General features: G+C 40.7%; 1 protein-coding gene across 4 annotated transcripts in view; it reads left to right on the forward strand.

Moving 5' to 3' along the window:
• PIK3CA (phosphatidylinositol-4,5-bisphosphate 3-kinase catalytic subunit alpha) overlaps positions 1–15,193 on the forward strand; it is a 72,413-nt gene extending 57,220 nt beyond the window's left edge. For all 4 annotated transcript variants that reach the window (XM_090051222.1, XM_090051221.1, XM_090051220.1 and 1 more), the window contains exons 17-21: positions 755–833; positions 4,976–5,146; positions 5,723–5,840; positions 6,040–6,191; positions 6,990–15,193. In XM_090051222.1, the coding sequence (XP_089907348.1) occupies positions 755–833; positions 4,976–5,146; positions 5,723–5,840; positions 6,040–6,191; positions 6,990–7,260 (791 nt within the window). In that variant the 3' untranslated portion in view covers positions 7,261–15,193. The remainder of the gene's footprint in view (positions 1–754; positions 834–4,975; positions 5,147–5,722; positions 5,841–6,039; positions 6,192–6,989) is intronic.
• Positions 15,194–20,383: the final 5,190 nt, after the last annotated feature.

The following is a 20,383-nucleotide window of genomic DNA, read 5'->3' on the forward strand; positions in this document are numbered from 1 at the left end:
CATGGGTGGCAAAAGTGGCACGGGCAGACTCCTCACGTGACATACAGTTGATTGTGCAGGAGACAGGCAGCACAGTGACAGATAGAAGCCGGGAGCAGAAAGCACAGTGTCTGATCAGACAGGGAGGAAAAAAGCAGCTTGGTCAGGGACCATAAGGCAGGGAGTAGCAGATCAGGTAAGGGAAAGGGTCCGAGCGGCACTCAGGAGGGGCATGGGAATAACTTACGGAATGCTTGCCAAAAAGGCTGGCCCCACAGCTTTTAGAAAAGGCTTTATGAAAAGTGTTGTTTTTGCAACAAACATAACAGGTGACTTTAGACTATGACTCATAAACAGTCCTTTCAGTAGTATTAACACTGATTTGCCTGACTTCTTTTTAATAGGGATTCACTAGCAACATAATATTATTTTAAGCACAGTACCTCTCTTTCAGATATTAAAATATAGAACATTTAAAAGATGTTTTAATTTTATAATAATTGTCGCCTTCAGTCTCTTGGCTCTTAAAGGTTTTTAAGTTGTACCTTGGTAGCATTGAAACGAATGCTACAACTTTTATTCTCTCTCAAACACCAGCATTTGTTATTTAACTCTTGTGAGGCAAAATAATGAGGAGATGAATGTTTTTTCTAGAAACTTTATTTTATTACACGGGCTACTGTCCTTGTGAAAAATGTGAACAGTGTCACATTACCAAAAGCTTTCAATCTGATCTTTTAAAATCTGCAACATCTGTATTATTTGAATGTTTCAGATTTACGTCAGGATATGCTGACGCTTCAGATTATTCGAATTATGGAAAACATCTGGCAAAATCAGGGTCTTGATCTCCGGTAAGTAAGAGGGCGTTCTCGAGCTATACAACCCTGAACTGTAAAACTCTTCTCTGCTTCATCTGTTTGCTGTTCCCCTTTTCCTGTGAAAGGCAAACTCTCTCTGTTTTGGCAACTTGTACAGCATTGAGGTAACCAAAGTACTAGTTATCAGTAAGTAATCAGTGCTCCCTTTTGAAAATGAATTTGGTGATATCATACCAGTGACTAGCAGGCAGGTATCTACCTAATAGAAATTGTAGTGGTTGGCACTGGCTACTTTGTTCACTGCTTTGCAGTCTCGTACAGGTCACAGATAAACCATGATTTAGCTCCTTTTTTGTACTTCCTCTGTATTTTATACATCCCTGCTTTTCTTCACTATACAGGTTTTTTTTTTCTTTGAATATCTTTACCAAACTCTGTAGCCACTATGGTTTTCTTCATTCATTAATATTCAAACTCACCTCTCTCCAAAATACAGAAGAGGTAGTAAGGAAAACTCCCAAGTTCTTACTTCTGGTAATAGTGATTTTAGGACAGATTAAGATGTATGGGTCGGTTTCCTGGTTTTTTTTATGGAGAGTTGCAAGGATGCAGCTTCCTGTCTTTGTGCCTGCTTGGTAGGATCTGCATGTGCTGCCATGGGTTCTTCCCTCCTACTAGTACCGTACAAACTTTCCAGCCTAAAGCATGCTACATACCAATTTTCAAAGTAAGTTCTGGGCACAGTGGACTCTGGAAAATACCAGATAGTGCCAAGAATCACCTTTTTGGTAAAGATAATTGAGAAACTAGCAGGGACCCGCCTCCAAATACATCTGTCCATTTGTAGTACCCAGGGCACTTCTCCGTGAGTATTCAGACCAGGTTGTAGAGTAGAGAGCAGTGCTGGTAGACAACGTCCCCTTGCACATAGATAAGAGCAGGACATCCATTCTTTCCCACCTGGACCTGTGTACAGCACTGTATAACATTCAACTACAACTACTGTGGTGATAAGCAGTTGTTCCTCTGCATCCAGGAGCAATCAGTTATGGAATTCTGCATGGCCCCATCCTCCTAAGAGGGGACATGATGGAAGCCTTCAATTACTTGAAGGGCTGCCATAAAGTAGAAAACATTTTTTCTTTTCTGCGGAGAGGGGGACACAGACCAATGGCATGAATTTGCAGCAAAATAAATTTAGATGGGATATCGAGAAAAACTTCTTCACTGTTAGAACAGTAAGGCAGTGGAATAGACTACTTAGGGAAATTGTGGGTGTTCAGAAAGAAATGGGACAGCCACTGGCCAGGGATGATCTTGGTATAGCTACACCTATGTTCTACTGTGAGTATTTCCCATGCTTCTGTGCATTACTAGTTGCCCCTGCTGTTCCTCACCCTTCACCTCTTTCTGCTACATGTCAGGGTGTTTTTAAGCCTTCCTCAGAGGCATTGGGTATTGGCTACAGCCAAGGCTGAGGACTTTGACTGGGGTATGCCAATGCTCCTGCTGGGACCAAAGCGAGAAGTTCCTGGCTAGAGGGTCTTGCCTCTCTGCTCAGGGTCAGACAAATGCCATATGTAGGGTCAAGAAGAAATTTTACTCTGTAGTCAGATTTGTACAGACTTAGGAGGGGGGGTTGCCTTCTACTGTAATGTGTGGTATGGCCCCTCTACCTGGGATCCCTTGACAATATATTGACAACATTTGATAGAAGCAGGATGTTGGCTGCCATAGTTCCCCTGCTTTACCTGTGGCAGGTTAGCATGTTAGTAGGTCTGTATTGTGTCCGGGTTGACAGTCTTATGTAGAGTTTGTATTATGGTTTATATAGGATGGTTTGGCAAGGGTTGATCCTGCCTCAGGCAGGGGTTGGACTAGATGACCTCTGGAGGTCCCTTCCAGCTCTATTTATGATTTTCTCTCCCCCCCCCCCCCACCTGTTCAAGATTTTGACTTAATTTTTAAAAGAGGACTTAAGATTCCTTGGACTTGTATATCAGCACTACACAGATCAGATGATAGTCATTCTTCCATTTTCAGATAGCACCGTCTCCCAGCTGGCCCTCTGCTTGATTGACATTCTTATGCAGACAAGGCAGCTGGATGAATATGAACACTGAATGAGCCAGGGATGAATCATGATAAACAGAGCAAAATATTTTGAAGACCTAAAAATTCATAATTTTTCTCTGTCAAAAGAGTTTCCTGTGTAGACTATTAGATTGTGTCCTTCTGATCTCTTCATTGCTGCTGTTGTAGACACATGCTGAAGAAAAAAATTTTTCATTTCTGAATAGCCAGGGGATCATGCCTTTTGAACGTAGGCCTGCCACATTGTTTGCTCTTTTTGGGGGCATCTACAGTGTTGCTACAGCGCTGTGTTTTAGTTCTTCCTTTTGGTGCAGTACAGGCGGTTACTGCGCTGCAGTGCACCATTAGACTTCACTGCTACATCACCATAGCAGTGCACTATACTTGGGGAGCATGCCACTTTGACGACGTAGCTGGAAGTCCCATGTAGACATATGTGATCGCTACATCACCGTAGCACGCCATATGGCAGTGTAGTGTGTCACTACATCGCTGTAGGACAATGTGTAGACACAGCCTTTGACTTTCAGATTAAACTGTTGCAGCTCACTATGCCTAAATATTAGTACTCTTAACTGTGAAAATTATTTCAATTAGCCCAGAATGGAGGAAATAGTCTTCTCAGCAGCAAGGGTAGTTCAGGGCACGCGATGTCTGTGCTACTCATTCCACTGTGAGTAAAATCAAGTCCAGTTGAAAGCCCTGGAGTTCGTCTTCCTAACTCAGAATGTCCTGTCTCTTTGTGACAACCAAGTGATGTGAAAGCTATGTTCCTTATGACCCTTCCCTAGAAGTTCAGACCTGAAGGTAAAATGCAAGACAAGTCCTTTCCAGTTACAAAATCCAGCCTGCCCACAGAGGACTTGGAATGACCAGTTCTCTCAGCCTTCAGAATCAAATATAAAGCAATTTTTTTTTTAATTTAGTTTTTCTTTGTTCCCAGTAAAAGGTTGAGGAAAAAAAGATAAAGGGGGGGGGAGGAATAAAAGAAGCAATAAAAGATGAAGAAGGAGGGAGAGGTGAAGGGAAAAGAAAAATGAATAGTTCTTCGACTGCTTTGGAGAATAATTAAGCCACTGTCCTACTGTAAATTTTATTACATGTAGGGAACAGTCATTGATAGGGTGGGGAGGATATTATAAAAATGGTACTGGGGGTGGCACGGGTTTGTGGTGTGTACATCACATGCATATTTCCAGGGATGGATATGCAGTTAAAAGCAGCTTCAGACATTGCTACTGTACATCATAGAGTTTTTATTACAATGTTATAATATTTTCAGGTAATTACAGTGGAAAATAATGTATTTTTAAATGTCCATACAAACTTTTCTTAAAATTTATCATGTACAGTAGAAAGTTAATTATCAAAATAATTAGTGTCATCATCATTGCAGATAATCTTTTTATCTGGATAACGAAACACCACAGTGTGAAGTATTGACAACAGACCTTTTAATTAATGTGTTGTGCAGCAAATAGAAGGAAATAAATGTATGATTCCATGTAATGTTTTAAAATCTCAAATGCCTAGTAAATAGACAATGAGTAGTTGTCTCGTCAACAAGGAAAACCCAACTGCAGGCTTATGGCTTTTTAAATGTAAAACCTGCTGGTTGTTTGACTTTCTAGATGATCAACACTCTACTGTACTTATCCGATGGTAATTGTGATGTGACAGGTGTTCCCTTCCTGAATGTCCTGGGTCTATCCTAATCTCAAGAACTAATGAAATCCACCTAAAATGGATAGATTTGTTTTTAATTTTAGTAGATTAGTAGGAAACCATTAATTTAATGTTCAGCTTAATTGTTGCTTTTGGAATAAAGCTCAGGAAATGCATTACCAGATGCCATGGCTTTGGAGCCAAGCACATCATTATACTTCATATTATTGCATGGTTTATTTAGTGCTTCTAATACATCTGTAGGGCTTTAATATGGATTTTTATTCATATCCCCATGTAGTAAAGCTAATAACAGATGGTATTCATCTGACAAACATTACTAAACAGTGCATATTTAATACTGCTAACACATTTGCTGGCTCAAACTATGATCTGAAAAAAAATTTCTCTTCCAGGATGTTGCCTTATGGTTGTTTGTCTATTGGTGACTGTGTTGGCCTTATTGAAGTGGTCAGAAGCTCTCATACAATCATGCAGATACAGTGCAAAGGAGGCCTAAAGGGCGCGCTGCAATTCAACAGCCACACATTACATCAGTGGCTCAAAGACAAGAACAAAGGAGAAATGTGAGATTTTACTCTTGTTTTGTTTTTATTTGTTAGACGTCTCTCTGAAGGAAGCTGTAAAGCAAAAGTATACAAATCCTGTCTTCTGGAAGTGGGACGTTGCATAATGGACCTTGTTCCTCCTCCTAACCAGTACTCTTTCCCACACATTCGTCCCCTCTCTACCACCCCCATATCTCTTCTTTTGAGTTTGATTGAGGTATTGTTTAACACACTGGTGACAATACAACAGTGATCTTAAGTTGCCCTTTTTTTTTTTTTGCTATGCACTCATCAAAATATGGACTACATCTCAAATTAAATAGGTAGGTAAACAAGTGAGACCTTGTTTCTCCTAAGAGTGTTGGTCCAGGGGCCATTTACCTATAAGACCACGCAGTAATAGTTCTTTTTATTATTATTTGGCATCTTCTGTCTTCCTTTCACGTTCTTTGCGATTCAGTTCAGTCCAAGAAGTTTTGTTTCTTTTTCATTGAACTAGCATGCACACATCCAGCTCCTCCTGATATGGATGCTACTTCTGCGTTTTATGTTAGAACTTGAATAGTAAAATGCCTTGTGTTTTGTTTTCAATAGGTATGATGCAGCTATTGACTTGTTTACACGCTCCTGTGCTGGCTATTGTGTCGCTACATTCATACTGGGAATCGGTGACCGTCACAATAGTAACATCATGGTGAAGGATGATGGACAGGTATTATACTTTATGCAAGAATACTCCTTGGCAGATATTAAATTATGTAACGTGTCATGTTGTCTGATGTTAAGATACAGCTTTTGTTGTAAGCTGGTGTTTCCGTCACCAATCCAAGCTAAAGCTAAATGAACTGATGTTACTGTGATAGCTGTTTAGATGAACATGCAAATAACTTTGTTATTTTCCCTCTTTGAAGCTGTTTCACATTGATTTTGGGCACTTTCTGGATCACAAAAAGAAAAAATTTGGTTACAAGCGAGAGCGTGTACCATTCGTTCTAACGCAAGATTTCTTAATAGTGATTAGTAAAGGAGCTCAAGAATGTACCAAAACAAGAGAATTTGAAAGGTAAGCCTTCTTAGATGGAGTATTTTTATACAAATAAAATACTTTTCTCTTTTGCCCAGCTATGTGCATGTGGGAATATCTTGTAAGAAAAATTACCTTGGATGTAATAGATCTTCTAATATTCTGACCCATAACTAAATGAAGCTGCCTACTAGACTTGGTGCGACTGCATACAGAGTTTATTGTACAAAGAAATGCGACATAGATGGATTCTGTTCATTTTTATGTTTTTTTTCAATGTGCACCTTCTGTTTGTTCAGATCTAGGTCACGAATCCTGTGTCTCAGACTTTCCACCCACGAGTCAGAAGTGTAGACTGTAAACCTCGGTTTTTGGGTCTGCACCCGGGGTGTGCTAAGTTTTTGTGACTTTCACAGACTTTGCAGGATATGTGAACATTTAAGCTTACTTGATTTAAAATCTTATTAAACAATGAATTAGATTTGGGACATTTTATCACCCATGAACACTTTGCTTTTAATACTTAAAATAAATCTTGCTTTACCATAAGTCAAATGGCTCAGTAGAGTTCCTTAAACTTTCCTGGGTAACTTACCTTGTAAGCAAGTATCAGCAAATGAAAATGGCTTTTAGAACTGTTTCAGGCCTGTCTGAAAGTTATGGCTATGGCTAATGTTAACATGATTTCAGTTTTGGAATTAACATACATGTGGGAGATTTGGGAAGATGATAGTAAAATGAAAAGAATATATATCCAATGTGATTTCCAAGAAAAGAAAGTTGTTGTGGGTCTAATAAGTTGTCTTGAATCAACTCTTATCTGTCTGTCTTTTCAAGGTTTCAAGAGATGTGTTATAAGGCTTATTTAGCAATTCGGCAGCATGCCAATCTCTTCATAAATCTGTTCTCCATGATGCTTGGTTCAGGCATGCCAGAATTACAGTCTTTTGATGATATTGCATACATTCGAAAGACACTTGCATTGGACAAAACTGAGCAGGAAGCTCTGGAGTATTTCATGAAACAGATGAATGATGCTCACCATGGTGGCTGGACAACAAAAATGGACTGGATCTTCCACACAATAAAGCAACATGCCTTGAACTGAAATGAAAGCAAAGATGACACAAACTGATAGCCCATTTTGTGGGCACTACACTGCACTGCTAATGCCTGTCAGCAGCAAAGACTGGTTGCATAGGAATTGCACAAACCACGAATGACATTTGAATTGACAGGAAGAACAGAGATGAAATGTTCAGACAGTTTTCAAAACTATTGTAAAACAGGGTTTCAGATAGCACTAAAATTATACACTTCAAAATTAAGCTTTAGTATGATGTGTAACTTCATGTTATGCCTTAAGCCCAAAAAAGGTTTGGAAGTCTCTCCTGTTTTTGTTTTTTGATTAACGATCATTTGGAAGGAGGAAGAAAAGAGTTGCTATCATCAAATGCAGTCCATGACATACTACAGGAGGAAGTCTGGTACAGGAGATGGAGACTATGCTGGGTTTCAAATGAGCTGAAAGAGAACTTCCCATTTACCACAGCTATTTAGATGCTGCATATCTTGAAGGGAAGGGTTTTTAAGGGCAGAGAGATTTAAAATAATAGTGAGGGAGCAGTGCCTTTAACTGTATTCAGAGACATGTTATGTTTGAAGTTTAACTGAACCTTTTCACTTCTAGGTCTGTCATCTGCACAGTTTTTGAAAGCAGTTGGAAATAGGCCCAATATGTATGATGTTTTCTCCTGGACAGTATTTGTAGAGATGAAATTCTTAGCTTCATAAAGAACTCTGTTCCCCAGCAGCCCAGAAGACTGGCTAGCTTGAGAAATTGAATGGTCAAAATTGGGTTTAGTGCAACAAAACATTGTAGTGTTCACTTTGGGTTTGATTTAATCTGACTTGAACTGAATAGACTTTTTTCATGCATGTTTTCCAGGGCCTAAAAAAAGGTGAGTTATTAAAAATTATTGAAAGATTATTTTTTTATGAAGGCTATTTATATAATAGGAACTATTATTAATATATATTCTTTATTTACATGGTTTGTCCCATAGTCACTCATTTTAATTTTGCAGCCCAGTTCTATCTGTCCAAGATTCCCATTATTTGTAATGTCACTGGTGGTGACCAGCTGTACTCCAAGGACCAAATTCAACCCTGGTGAAAGAGAATATAATACTATTAAAATCAGTGGGAGATGCAGCCACCAGTGCCAGAAATGAACTTGTCCTAAGTCTCTTCAGCAAATCTCAGGCAATACTCTTAACGTTACTTAAGTGATATGCTGGCAGTTCAAGGAATGTATGGTTATACCCTCAACTTTTGGGTCCACCTTGTTCTCTTGCTCTTTGTTCTCTTTCCTGCTGCTTTTGAAAGCAGCTGTTTAATCCCAGTAACCAGTACTTCAGAAACAAATGAGTTTTCAATACAATCACTAAGCAGTTCAACATACAGCAAATACATTGGGTAGCTCATAGCATGTGGAGTTACCAAACAAATGTTTTATAGCTGTGTGTCTGTACATAATCTCTCTCTACGTATTTGTAAATCTAACTGTCCTTCTCTCTCTCAAACAATCTACACATTAAATTGGCACCAGTTTTTGAGACTGTCTAGACTACCAGAGGTTTTTAGATGTCCTGTGTGCGACCACAGGTCAAACTTGCTATTCTGAAACTATTTTTTATAAATTCTTAAGCATTTTTTAGGGAAAAAAATTGCAAAACCCAGGGTGTGAAGGTTGACATTTACTCTAGCATTTTAGACTTGCTAGATCTGCAGCATTTGGAATGAAATCCAAAAGTCTGGGACTTTGGGGGTTGGGCTGGGTTATACAAATTTAAGTGCCACTCAAAAGTGCAATACCAGATGTAATATGAAATGTGCTGACAGTTGGTATCTCTAACTGAACTGTGCTTTGTGGGGTTGTATTAATGAGGTATCAAGTGGTTGGACTTTTTTTTTTTTAAAGCAAATTGTAATATATTTAAAAAGTGCAATCAATTATACCCTTAGAAGACTTGGACAAAAGTAAATTTGGGATTGTAAAGCCAGGACTTTGTTTTGTCTTTTAAGACACCTTTCATAATCAGGAGTTCTTTGGTTAATCATTGAACACACTGTTACTTAACTGAATCGCATGGGAAAATTACTGTCTTCATGGAAGCTATGAAGAAATGCTAAGATTAGAATGGAGAATACAGTGTCTTGGCTCTAATGATCACTTTAGAGCTGTCCAGCAGAGTTCAAATCCTTTTTCATTCGCTGACTGTTACATATGCCTCTTTTCAGATGTGAATGTTTTCACTCCTAATAGCATTTATGATCGCATGTTTACCAGAACACAATTACCTTTACGTGTAGTCAACCCAATCTGTTTCAACACTTTTAACCTTGGGAATTAGTTACACTAAGAAATTCAATGAAATGATTCAAATCTGAAACCCTGTTACCTGTAAACCGTAATTTAACAGAGAAATGTGTTAGTAAATGCCACATCCTACATTAATCTTATTGACTATCTTGTATTGCGAGAGAGAGATTTTACCATGTTTACACAAGATCTGGCCAGCCTTTTAGGATCTGAATTAAAAGGTCCACTCCTCAAGCTTATTGGATTTTATGGGACTGGTTCTCCATAACTTGACCCAGTGGTAGCTATATGAATTTATAAAATGTGAGTGAAAAAATATACCAAATCAAATAGCAATTTTTGCACCCATTTTGCACAGACTGCAGGGTTGGGAAGATTCAGGCCTCTATTTCCAAGAGTTACTGCAACAAAGCACTGCACAAGCTGTAAAATCTCTTATGGGCATGTGATAGTATAGGAAAGCAAATCCATCAGCTAAATAGTCCCAATAGAATTTGGAGGACTTTTAGAATGAAAGAAAATAGAAGTGTGGGAAGGTCATGGGCTGGGTTTATAGTGTATGAAACAAATTGTTATCATAATTTGGAAGTATATTGAATGGGGATGGGAAGGGCAAATTCATCAAATGCAGAAAAGTCAATTTTTTTAAAATGTGCGGTAACTCCTAAATATATTTCTTGTTACACCAGTTCTTAAACTGATGTAAATCCGTTGACTTTATGGGGATCATTCCTGATTTACACTGAGAGAATCAGGCCCACTTTCTCAGAGAAAAAGTTTCTGCTTGAAGACTGAATACATTTGTAATGGAGCTCTGTATGGGGTAGAGTTTGGAATTGATTTTTCTCTCTTTCCTGTTGACATTTTAGATTTGAGAATTTCCCTTTGTCCTGAATATCAGCTGTGCAAAACACACTTTAGTAGCTGATTTCAACCTTGGACTGAATCTGAGCACCTTGTTCCTGCAAAACTCCTGTAGGAGTCTTACCTGAGCAAAGAGCCTAGGAGTGGGCCTTACATTTTATTACCAAACTGTTAGAAAATGGTGACTTTAGTGAATATGTGTTGTGATATGGTATAACTAATTTTTTTCAACTGTGAAACTCTACATTGTTTTAACAGCAAAATGGGCTGCTGCTGTTTAGTTTTTCTTGAGTTGTATTCTTTGCTTTCCTAAAGGTAGCAAAAGAAACTCCTGTACTGACTTACATATGCACACTTTCTGTTCTCAAAGGAGTGCATCGGTAGTTTCTTCATAGGTAAGATGCAATCCTTCAGGATAATTTTAATTTTTTAATTTTAAAAAAAATATTTAAATAAAACCAAAATGGTTAGTGGTTTGGCATCTTGTGGAGAAGATATAAGAAGCCTGCATATTAAGGGCACTGTAGAAATTACGCAGCATGTAGAGAACTTTGTATGTGATGACCCTGCTTGTTGGCTTTTTCTTCTCATTTTTATGTAAAACCATTTAAGCCCTGTAGTGGTCAGTAGCCCATGTTGGCTAGCAATTTGAAGACATTTTCTTTGCTTTGTCATTTTATAACGGGCATGGTCAAAGTTTGTGCTGAATAACAATTGTGAATTCCTCCTGTTTTTCGTGTCTGTACAGGTTGCAGATCTGGGCTGGACCCATTCAAAAAAAAAAAAAGCCACTTGGAACGATTATGTATTTTGATGTCTTTGACATCTTTAAAATGCTTCAATTTAAAGAAAACGGTGTGGTATTAGAGAGAATTATGATGTGCTGCTTCTGAGATTTTTTTTTAAACTTCTGTATTTCAGTTTTGTAAGGTTTTACTTGAATAGATGAAGAACCACAATTTTTATACAAATAGTATACAGTTGTGGACACTGTGTTGCAGATCATTGAAGCCAATTAGTGTTGCAATACACGTTTCATTCTTACGGTAAATTGTATTTTTTTCTTTAGTCAAAGTTGTCTGAGTTTTTTAGGTAAGGCTCTATCTGTCTAAAATAGTTTGTGGCCTACCACAGTGCAGATGGTCACATTTTTATGTCCATATTGACTGGGCAAGATAATAACAAAAATCGGGCCTGGCTGTAGAAGGGTTTTGTCTGAGTACAGGAACCAGGCCCTATAGGGGCTTGCAGCTTTCAGAAATTCTTATCTGACTTTACTGTGATTTAATTGTAGCTTCCCTGGAGTTATTTTGGGCTAATGCCAACATAGAAGATCAAAATTGGGCCCTTGGTATGAGAGTTTTTGTCTATCTGACTTGTAAAAAACCCAAAAATAAGTTTTCTTACCAAAACCAGTCCTGGTAGCAAACTAAATTAAACTGGGTGGTCCTTAGTCTTATTTGTTCTCCTTTAATTGTCTGCTTTAGTTTTCAAAATCAGGAGTGCTAAGGCCTTGCCTATAATCTGTTCAGCCGTGGTTTTTGAGACTTCGGGGATCTCTCTGGCTTAAAATACTTCCTCTTAAGGAAGTTCTACTTTCCCTTACTCCTTAATGACAGTAAGCGCTTTATGACATCAGATATCAGAAAAAGATGAGCTGACCTGGAATTTGGAGTGGAGCAATTGTCTCTATTATGAAGCACAAAATTACAACGGTGTTAAAATTGCATTGTTCTGCATTTGTGGCCCAGATTTTTTAGGGGAAAGAGCCCATAGCTGGAGGGTAGGGCTAGCTTTCAGAGAGACCTAGACAAATTGGAGGATTGGGCCAAAAGAAATCTCATGAGTTTCAATAAGGGCAAGTGCAAAGTGCTGCCCTTAGGACAGAACATCCCATGCACCAGTACAGGCTGGGGGGTGACTGGCTGGGCAGCAGCTCTGCAGAAAAGGACTTGGGGGTGACTGGACAATCAGATTGATATGTCAGCAGTGTGCCCTTGCTGCGAAGAAAGCTAACACCATCCTGGGCTTCATGAGTAGCAGTGTTGCCAGCAGATTGAGGGAAGTGATTCTTCCTCTCTCTTCAGCACTCATGAAGACACGTCCGGGGTAGTTTTGGGCCCCCCACTACAGAAAGGGTGTGGACAAATTGGAGAGAGTCCAGCGGAGGGCAACAAAAATGGTTCGGGGGTTAGGGGACATGACTTACGAAGAGAAGCTGAGGGACCTGGGCTTACTTAGTTTGAAGAAGAGAAGGCTGACAGGGGATTTCATAACGGCCCTCAACTACCTGAAGGGTGGCTGCAAGGAGGATGGAGCTAGACCAGGGGCAGGCCTGGCCTGTGGGCCAGATCAGGCCTGTGGTGGATTCCATTTCCCAGCAGCCTCTGCTGGTGTTGCTGCGGCTGGTTTCCGAGGAGACCCCGCAGCACCAGCACCGTGACAGCGCGGGGGCAGTGTTTCCGTGGAGCCCAGCCCCAGCAGTGCTGGCGGAGTGCGTGGCTGAGCGGGGAGCTGCTCCCTGGCTGGGGTCTTGTGGCGGTGGCAGTGTGGTGCCATGATCCGCTACCTCCACATCCCGGGCTGGGTGGTGCAAGCAACGGATCATGTCTCTGCTCCGGCTCCGGGCCATGCTGCCATCACCACAAGATCCCAGCCCCGGAGCAGCTTTCTGCCCAGCCACACACTTTGGCAGTGCTGCTGGGGCTAGTCTCTTTGGAAACCCTCGCCCCCACACTGTCATGGCACAACCGCTGCTGGGGTCTCTATGGAAACCGCCCGCAGCGATGTGGGCAGGGGCTGCTGGGAAATGGAGTCCATCAGCACCCCAGATCCACCATTTTGCCCACCCTTGAGCTAGACTGTTCTCAGTGGGGGCAGATGACAGAACAAGGAGCAATGGTCTGAAGTTGCAGCAAGGGAAGTTTAGGTTGGATATTAGGAAAATCTTTCTCACTAGGAGGGTAGGGAAGCACTGGAACAAGTTATCCAGAGAGGTGGTGGACTCTCCATCCTTGGAAGTTTATACGGCTAGGCTAGACCAAGCTTTGTCTGGGACGACCTAGTGGGGAATGGTCCTGTTTGAGCAGGGGGTTGGGCTAGATGTGACCTCCTGAGGTCCCTTCCAACCCTCACACTCTATGATTCCATGAATCTAAATCATTGTTCTAAGATGTGAGCAAAAATCAGAGGAATTTCTGGGAAAGCATTGCTAGGGACAGTTCATACATTTCTAGAATATGTAACAGCTATTTGTGCCAATGGTTATAAAACCTGATGCTGAAACAAACTTTAAAACACTTTCTGTATGTTAAGTGTCCTTATTTTCACTATAATGTGGCATTCATCAGGCAGAAGAAAGGAAAACACCCTATGTTGATGGCTTATGGATGCATCCCATTAAACAATATGGTCCAAATCCTTTGCTGATACAAACATAGTTCAGTAGAGCTGTATTGACTTAGACTAGCTAAGACTCTCATCCGCTCTCTGAAGTTCGCCGGTTCATGGTCTTCCCAGCTGGCCAGTTTTCTTGCATAACTCAGGCTGTGGAGAACTAACAGCTTTTCTTTCAGCATTTCTATGTGGCTGCCTAGGTCAAGAGGACCAAAACCTGGCTCTTCACAATTGCATATTCTCACTTTGTTTTCTTTATTAAACTTTTAAATGCATTTAATCCATCTCCAGTGTTTTCTTAGGAGTCCTGGGTTCCCCGACTGGCCAAAATTGTCTTAACGTTTCATTTGTAGCAGGAGAGGTTTGATTCTCTCTTTCTGCCTTAAGGCGATTATGTCACGTATTTGTCTTATTTCTTGCCACATTTCAATTTATATTAATCTGTGAATAGCATCTTCTCCACTAGTGATAACTGAATATTGGCGCATGACTTTTAACTGCATTTGAGATGTATAATCTGTATGTGACCATCAGCAGAGGAAGGGAGTCTGAGTTTCTGTCTTTGGAAGAGAGAGAGAACCTGGTCACAATCTAATTTCCCAGGTTCTTAACACTTGGATTTCTGAAGACCTGTTCTCATGCTGTCCTCACAACTGGTACCCACAATTGCAGAAATTTTGGATGAATAGAGCCCAGGAGGGCATATTCTCCTCTTGGTGCCTGCATGTTATTCCCTTTAAAGTTAATAGAAGGTGTATGCCTGCATGAGGAGAATTTTAATGCCCATAAATATTGACTTGAAAAACCTTTAAAATGAAGACAAGATTTTTTTTTTTCTTTTGAAATAACTCTTAACTAGAGAGAAAAATATTGCCCTGTAATTTAGTTTTTAGGTCATTCTATGGATAAAAGTCCTGTGGTATAATACATTCATCTAAACATAGACAAGACATTTTTTTGTAAGAATGGGCCAAAAAAGTATTAAGACACAGCAAGATGCATGTGTTGTCATACTGAGTATAGTCTTGCAGTATCATTTGAATCAATTGTACACCTTTTTCCCTTTTGCTGTGCTACTCAATAGCAAGAAAAGTTTGGCCTGTGACTGCACTTACTGTAGTTCCTGTTCATCCGCAATTGTAAAAAATCTACTTTTTATTTAACTTTGCGGTCTGTATCACATCATGCTGTTTATTAAAACACTTTTATTTGTCTTTCATCATACTTTTGAGTGTTAATGTATATACTAAAAAGTAAATTAAAATAATATGGTTGGTACACTTCCGCTTTCGGATATGTGTGAATTATGGAAGAGTTGTTAATTTTAAGGGATTGCTACAGCTGTAGCAGGACATATTTTAAGTGTTTCAGCTATTTTTCAAAGTGTGGGGTGAAAGGAGGTGCAAAGTATGTGCATACCCATTGCAATTGTAAAAAGATTTTTTTTTTAAATTGCATCTTCTTGCAGGTTATTGCCTCTCCGTAGCTACCTAACACATTATTTTCATTTATGTATGATTTTAAATCATCACAGAAGTAAGCCTTGAATTACATCATTTCTGCCTTGAGCATTTTGTCTTCACTTCAGTAAGGACGTAGAAAAATTTGAGAGGGTCCAGAAAAGAACCACCCATATGTTCAGAGGCTTGCAAGGCAAGCCATACAAGGAAAGGCTGAGGGACCTGGGCCTCTAGCCTAAAGAAGAGAGGGTGGAGAGGGGATTTGATAGTGGCTTACCTTGATAGAGGAGTACATCAGGAGCTCGGTGAACAGCTGTTCACTAGGGCACCCCTGGGGAAGACCAGGACCAATGGATACAAACTCCTGGAAGACCGCTTCAGGCTTAATACCAGGAAAAACTCCTTGACAGTCAGGGTGTCCAGATGGGAATAAACTCCTTCCAGAGGTGGTGCAATCGCCTACCCTGGAGGCTTTCAAGAGCAGACTGGACAGTTGCCTCTCTGGGGTCACCTAACCCCAGTTGTCTTCCTGCCTAGAGCGAGGTAGGGCTGGACCCAATGATCTGCAAGGTGCCTTCCAGCCCCTGACAATCTATGAATCTTCAGTCATGGATAAAAACAGACCCTTACCCAGAGTATTTTAGCCAAACGGTTAGAGCATGTGAGGTTTTCGAATCAAATGTCTGATGGTTGTATTTTGATTGCAAAATTTGATATCTAATCCAAGAGATGGTTCTGAGGAGAAGAAAAGTGCAAATCAGGAATGTAGGCTTTTTACTTTATATTTCAAAGGGAGGGTTATCCAGGATTTTTTCCAAAAATGGTAAAGATATGGGGCAGACAAGATCACAGCCCGATCTGTGTGCAAGCTTTTAATAGGGTGTCGAGTTGAGGGACATAGATCCCTGTGCAGAAAATGCAGAAATCTTAGGCAGAATAAGGAATAAGTAGCTTTTCAGATGGTTCTAAGTTTTCAGGGGGTGGTATTTTATTTTTCTGAGTTGTTACTACACTCATGGAAGTATTGCTTATATCACGATGTTGGGGAAGGCTTTTTAAGGAAATTTTTACACCTGCTGAATATGGAGATCTGATAATCCAAGTGCAACAACAAGGTAAGATTTTTATTCTGGCCAGATAATAAGTGAAATTGAACAAGAAACCAGTGACTCATCTGGCCCTATAACTTGATGCTAGTTTTCTGTATAAATATTTATACTTGCTGAAATTTGAGAGGGGAAGTTGTTCAGGCAGCTCATGTCGTTCCTCTAGAACAAGAGGAAGCAAGGCATGAGGGGAGATACTAGGGAAAGTCCCATTATAACCGATTTGAATGGGTTCCTTTTTTTTTTTGTTGTTCCCTCCCACTCCCTTGGAGGTTCATGGCCAGGACAGAAGTTCCTTCTGCAATTTTTTTGTTTCGTTTTGTTTTTTCAATAATGTATATACTATCCCGTAACGACTTCAATGCAGCCATCGAGATGAGCTTCCCCTCATCTTGCAGCTCGGGGACCTTGTGTAGAACTTGGATATACCTAGAGAATCTGCAAACCTTGAGGGTCCCTCTCTGTATACACACTGCTGTTCCCAGTGGAGTAAAATCCCACTAGCTTCACAGTGAAAGCAGCATGGTGTAAGTTAGCCATAAGGCTGAAACTCTTAAAACTACGTAAGGGATTTGGCTACCCAATCCTTATTCAAATTAATGGCAACTGGGCTCATATACATGTTGCCATACAGTGCGCTACAGCAATGTAGCAATGACACGGGTCTACACATGATCGCCAGCTATGTCGTAGCAGGAGCACGCTCTCCACATACAGTGCATCGCTACAATGACATAGCTTGGAAATCTAAGTGTCCGTTGCCCATATGGCACAGTAATCACCCATACTGTGTTGTTCCTTCCTATTTCCTATAGGAAGCAAGGCGCCATAGCAATGTCACCATAAAGCAACACGTAGATGAGCCCACTATCAAAATTGCATAGGGGTATGTCTATAATAGCTCAGCATGTTCAGGCCTGCTCCCGAGCCACCTCGGCTTTCCGGATCTGCACAAGTGGGGAGTCTGCAGAATTGCCCAAGATGCAGCATAGCAGCCTTACGTAGATGGTCTGTGATCCTTCATATTTCTCGTTTTAAAAAATACACCATTCACCTTACTTGCCTATCATGCAACTAAAATATGTTTCATCTAACCCACAGGCAGCCACCACTGGGGTGAAAGAAGGCAGTTGGTTTATTCTTCTTAGAGAAACAATGCACAACAGCTGAGAAGAGGAATGCAAGAACTCACCCGGTCCTGAGTGAGGATTTTAGTTTTGACACTGTCACACTCCTTTCCTTACAGGGAAAAAACGTCGTTGCATCTTCAGTGGTCAAAAAATTAAAGAAAGATGCCTTCCAGAGAGACGTCCTCCTTTTTCAGACGGGTAATACAGCTTTAAAGCAGAAACGCACAAAATATTTTTATCTGGTGTCTGGCACAGAGGCCTATTTTGGTTGTGGTCTCTAGGCACTACTGGAATACAAAATGCAGTGATATATAAGCATTTTCCGTTTATTGCTGGCTAGTGAAGTGTTAACATTATATGGATCCCATGGTTCAATTACTGTTCATAAGCATCTCAGTGAGAAATGTTTAGTAGTTGTAGTTGGCGCATGTTTTTTCTGTAATGTGTGTGTGACATCTCTTAACTATTTATTTGCTCCTTATAAACACAATAAAATAATCTGTTGGCTGCCACTGCAGTCACACAAATTAAGCAAAATGTGTCCACCCATGGTGTTCCCAGAAGAGTACAAGCAAAGGAATACGCTTTTCACCCTGAGCTGTAAGCTCACCGTACTTCATGCACCCTCTAGTGTTCACAGCTTATCACTACCTCTGGGTAACTGAAACTTTTGTCTTCATGTAAACAGTGTATTTGTCTCCTTCTACCCCAGTTTCTCAGACTGAGGGGTTTGTGGATAGCTTAAATATTTGACATATATACTGAATGGGTTCAATTTGTTTGATATGGGGTAAAAGAAGCTCTATGTGCTCAGTTATTCACATGTATCATAAGGTGATGCTAATGCCATCAGCATTAGCTTACTCAACTAATCATTTAAAGAGTCCAAGACAAACTCAGTTTGGTTTTGGTTACTAACTTGTGTGGACAAGAAGCAAGTGACTACTCTAAGGAAAAGAAGCTTGTTCACTTCTAATAGTATAACCTCTGTGCTAATTATTTCTGCTTGCATCCTCAGTCCCTGATCCAGTTCCTGCTGAGGCTTTTCACTGATTTTCGATGGAGGTGGATCCAGCACTAATGAGGTGTGCACCAACCAAAGTTTCTGACTGTCAACTTAGTCCCCAAAAACCTGCACGTTCTCTGGTGTAGTTAACCGAACCGTGTCTCTCTTCCCTAATCATCTATGGAGATGTAGTAATTTGTCTGAATGGTTTTCCAATCAAAATGTTTGATAGCAGATTCCTATTTAAAGCTGGAAGGAAAATTAAGGCAGTCCATATTTTTACGAACTACATGGGTATTTTTATCATTCCAAAACTAAACACCAAGTGTTTGTTCTCTGTTTTTATAGTTTAGGGTTTGTCACAGAGCGCTTAGGTGCCCTGCTCCTTTTGAACAGTGGAAACTGCTAGGGAAAGAGCCCTAGCAGTGAGTGGGGAGCCCCAACTGCTGGTTACCAGGGCAACCTGAGTGAGCTAGTGGCCCACACCTGCCAGCGGTCAGCTGACCGGAAGGGGCAGGGCCTGCCTCACATATAAACCCCAGGGCTTAGGCCAGGATGGCAGTTCCCTGCCAGCAGCCAAGGGGGAAGGAGCTCTCCCAGAGCAACCAAAGGGGAGAGGCCTGATTGCAGGTACAGCCTCTGATACGGGTGAAGGACGGAGCACTTTGGTGTGGCTTGAATGATGTTATAGCCCAGGGGCTTGTGTTTTGTTTGCTGTTTAAGGTGGGTGGTTTGGGTGAGGCTATTAGGGGAAGGAGGAGGCCTCATAGGGGACCCACAGTAGTGTGGGGACCCCGGCGAGGACACGGCATTTGGGGGTGCACCAACCCTGGCACCAGTGGAGGCAACGAGCGAGACTGGGCCGCAGAGAGTCCAGGGAGGGCCAGGGAGCCAAATTTATAACAAGGCCCAGACCGAACAGCATCAGTTCCATCTGCGAGGCTTGGGGCGTGGTAAAGGGATGGTTGGAGCCATGCATAGCCCATAAGGCTAGGGTGCCCCGAAATACCCATTGCAGAACAGGACCCACAAGGGGTCCAGGAGCTCGTGGGGTCAGAGAGTACAGCAAAACCATGTCCAAGACAATGTAGAGGCAGCCTCCCTATTAATCATTCGATCAAAGACGTGGCAGGCGAGAATTGAGGGTGCCCATTGGGCCAACTTGGTATGGTAAGGGGTCTTGGGAAGATCACGGTCATGCTACAGGACCCCATCCCATGACAGGGTTTTTGTTTTTTCTTTTAAATGAAGTGGCTATTCTGAAAATAGAAAGGATCATTATAATTTCCTGCTGCAATCTACCACATATAGTGATGTTGCTATTGGATGAGAGAGAGCCTTCTAAAAATTCAGGAACTGTAACCCTGTGCTATTCCTATGGGTTATTCACTAGGAGAAAGCCATGACATTGAAAACCCTCCAAATCTGACTTTTTAGTATTTATAATAATAGCCATCATTCTAGTATAATGCTGTAGTTCAAAACATAGTTATATGTGGTCTGTTAGTAATTGATTGAGCCATCTAGCTTTCCAGCATTCTTATGCTCCCAGGGCATGTTTTTGCTAATAATGTTGTTCTGTCAATGTTCAACAGTGGATAGTAGTTATTGTGTGTGTTTTTGTTCTATTGCAACACTTTTAAAGTGTTAATGTATCAAAATAAGACAGACTTGCACAAAAATGGGGGGAAATGAAGTGATTTTTGAGATTTTTTTTTTTTTCCTATCGGACAGAAGCTGTAAAGAAAAGAGCATCTCAGAGATTTTTACAAGCAAGTAAAAAGAATGCTTACAACACAAATCTGCACAATTAACTGGCCTTATCTCTAATATACAAAAGTCATAGAAGTTGGTTTTGACATTCTTACGGGGAGAAAATACTAT

This window comes from Crocodylus siamensis, chromosome 6, assembly GCF_052110815.1.
Source record: "Crocodylus siamensis isolate JL-2025a chromosome 6, ASM5211081v1, whole genome shotgun sequence".
In the NCBI taxonomy this organism is placed as follows: Eukaryota; Metazoa; Chordata; order Crocodylia; family Crocodylidae; genus Crocodylus; species Crocodylus siamensis.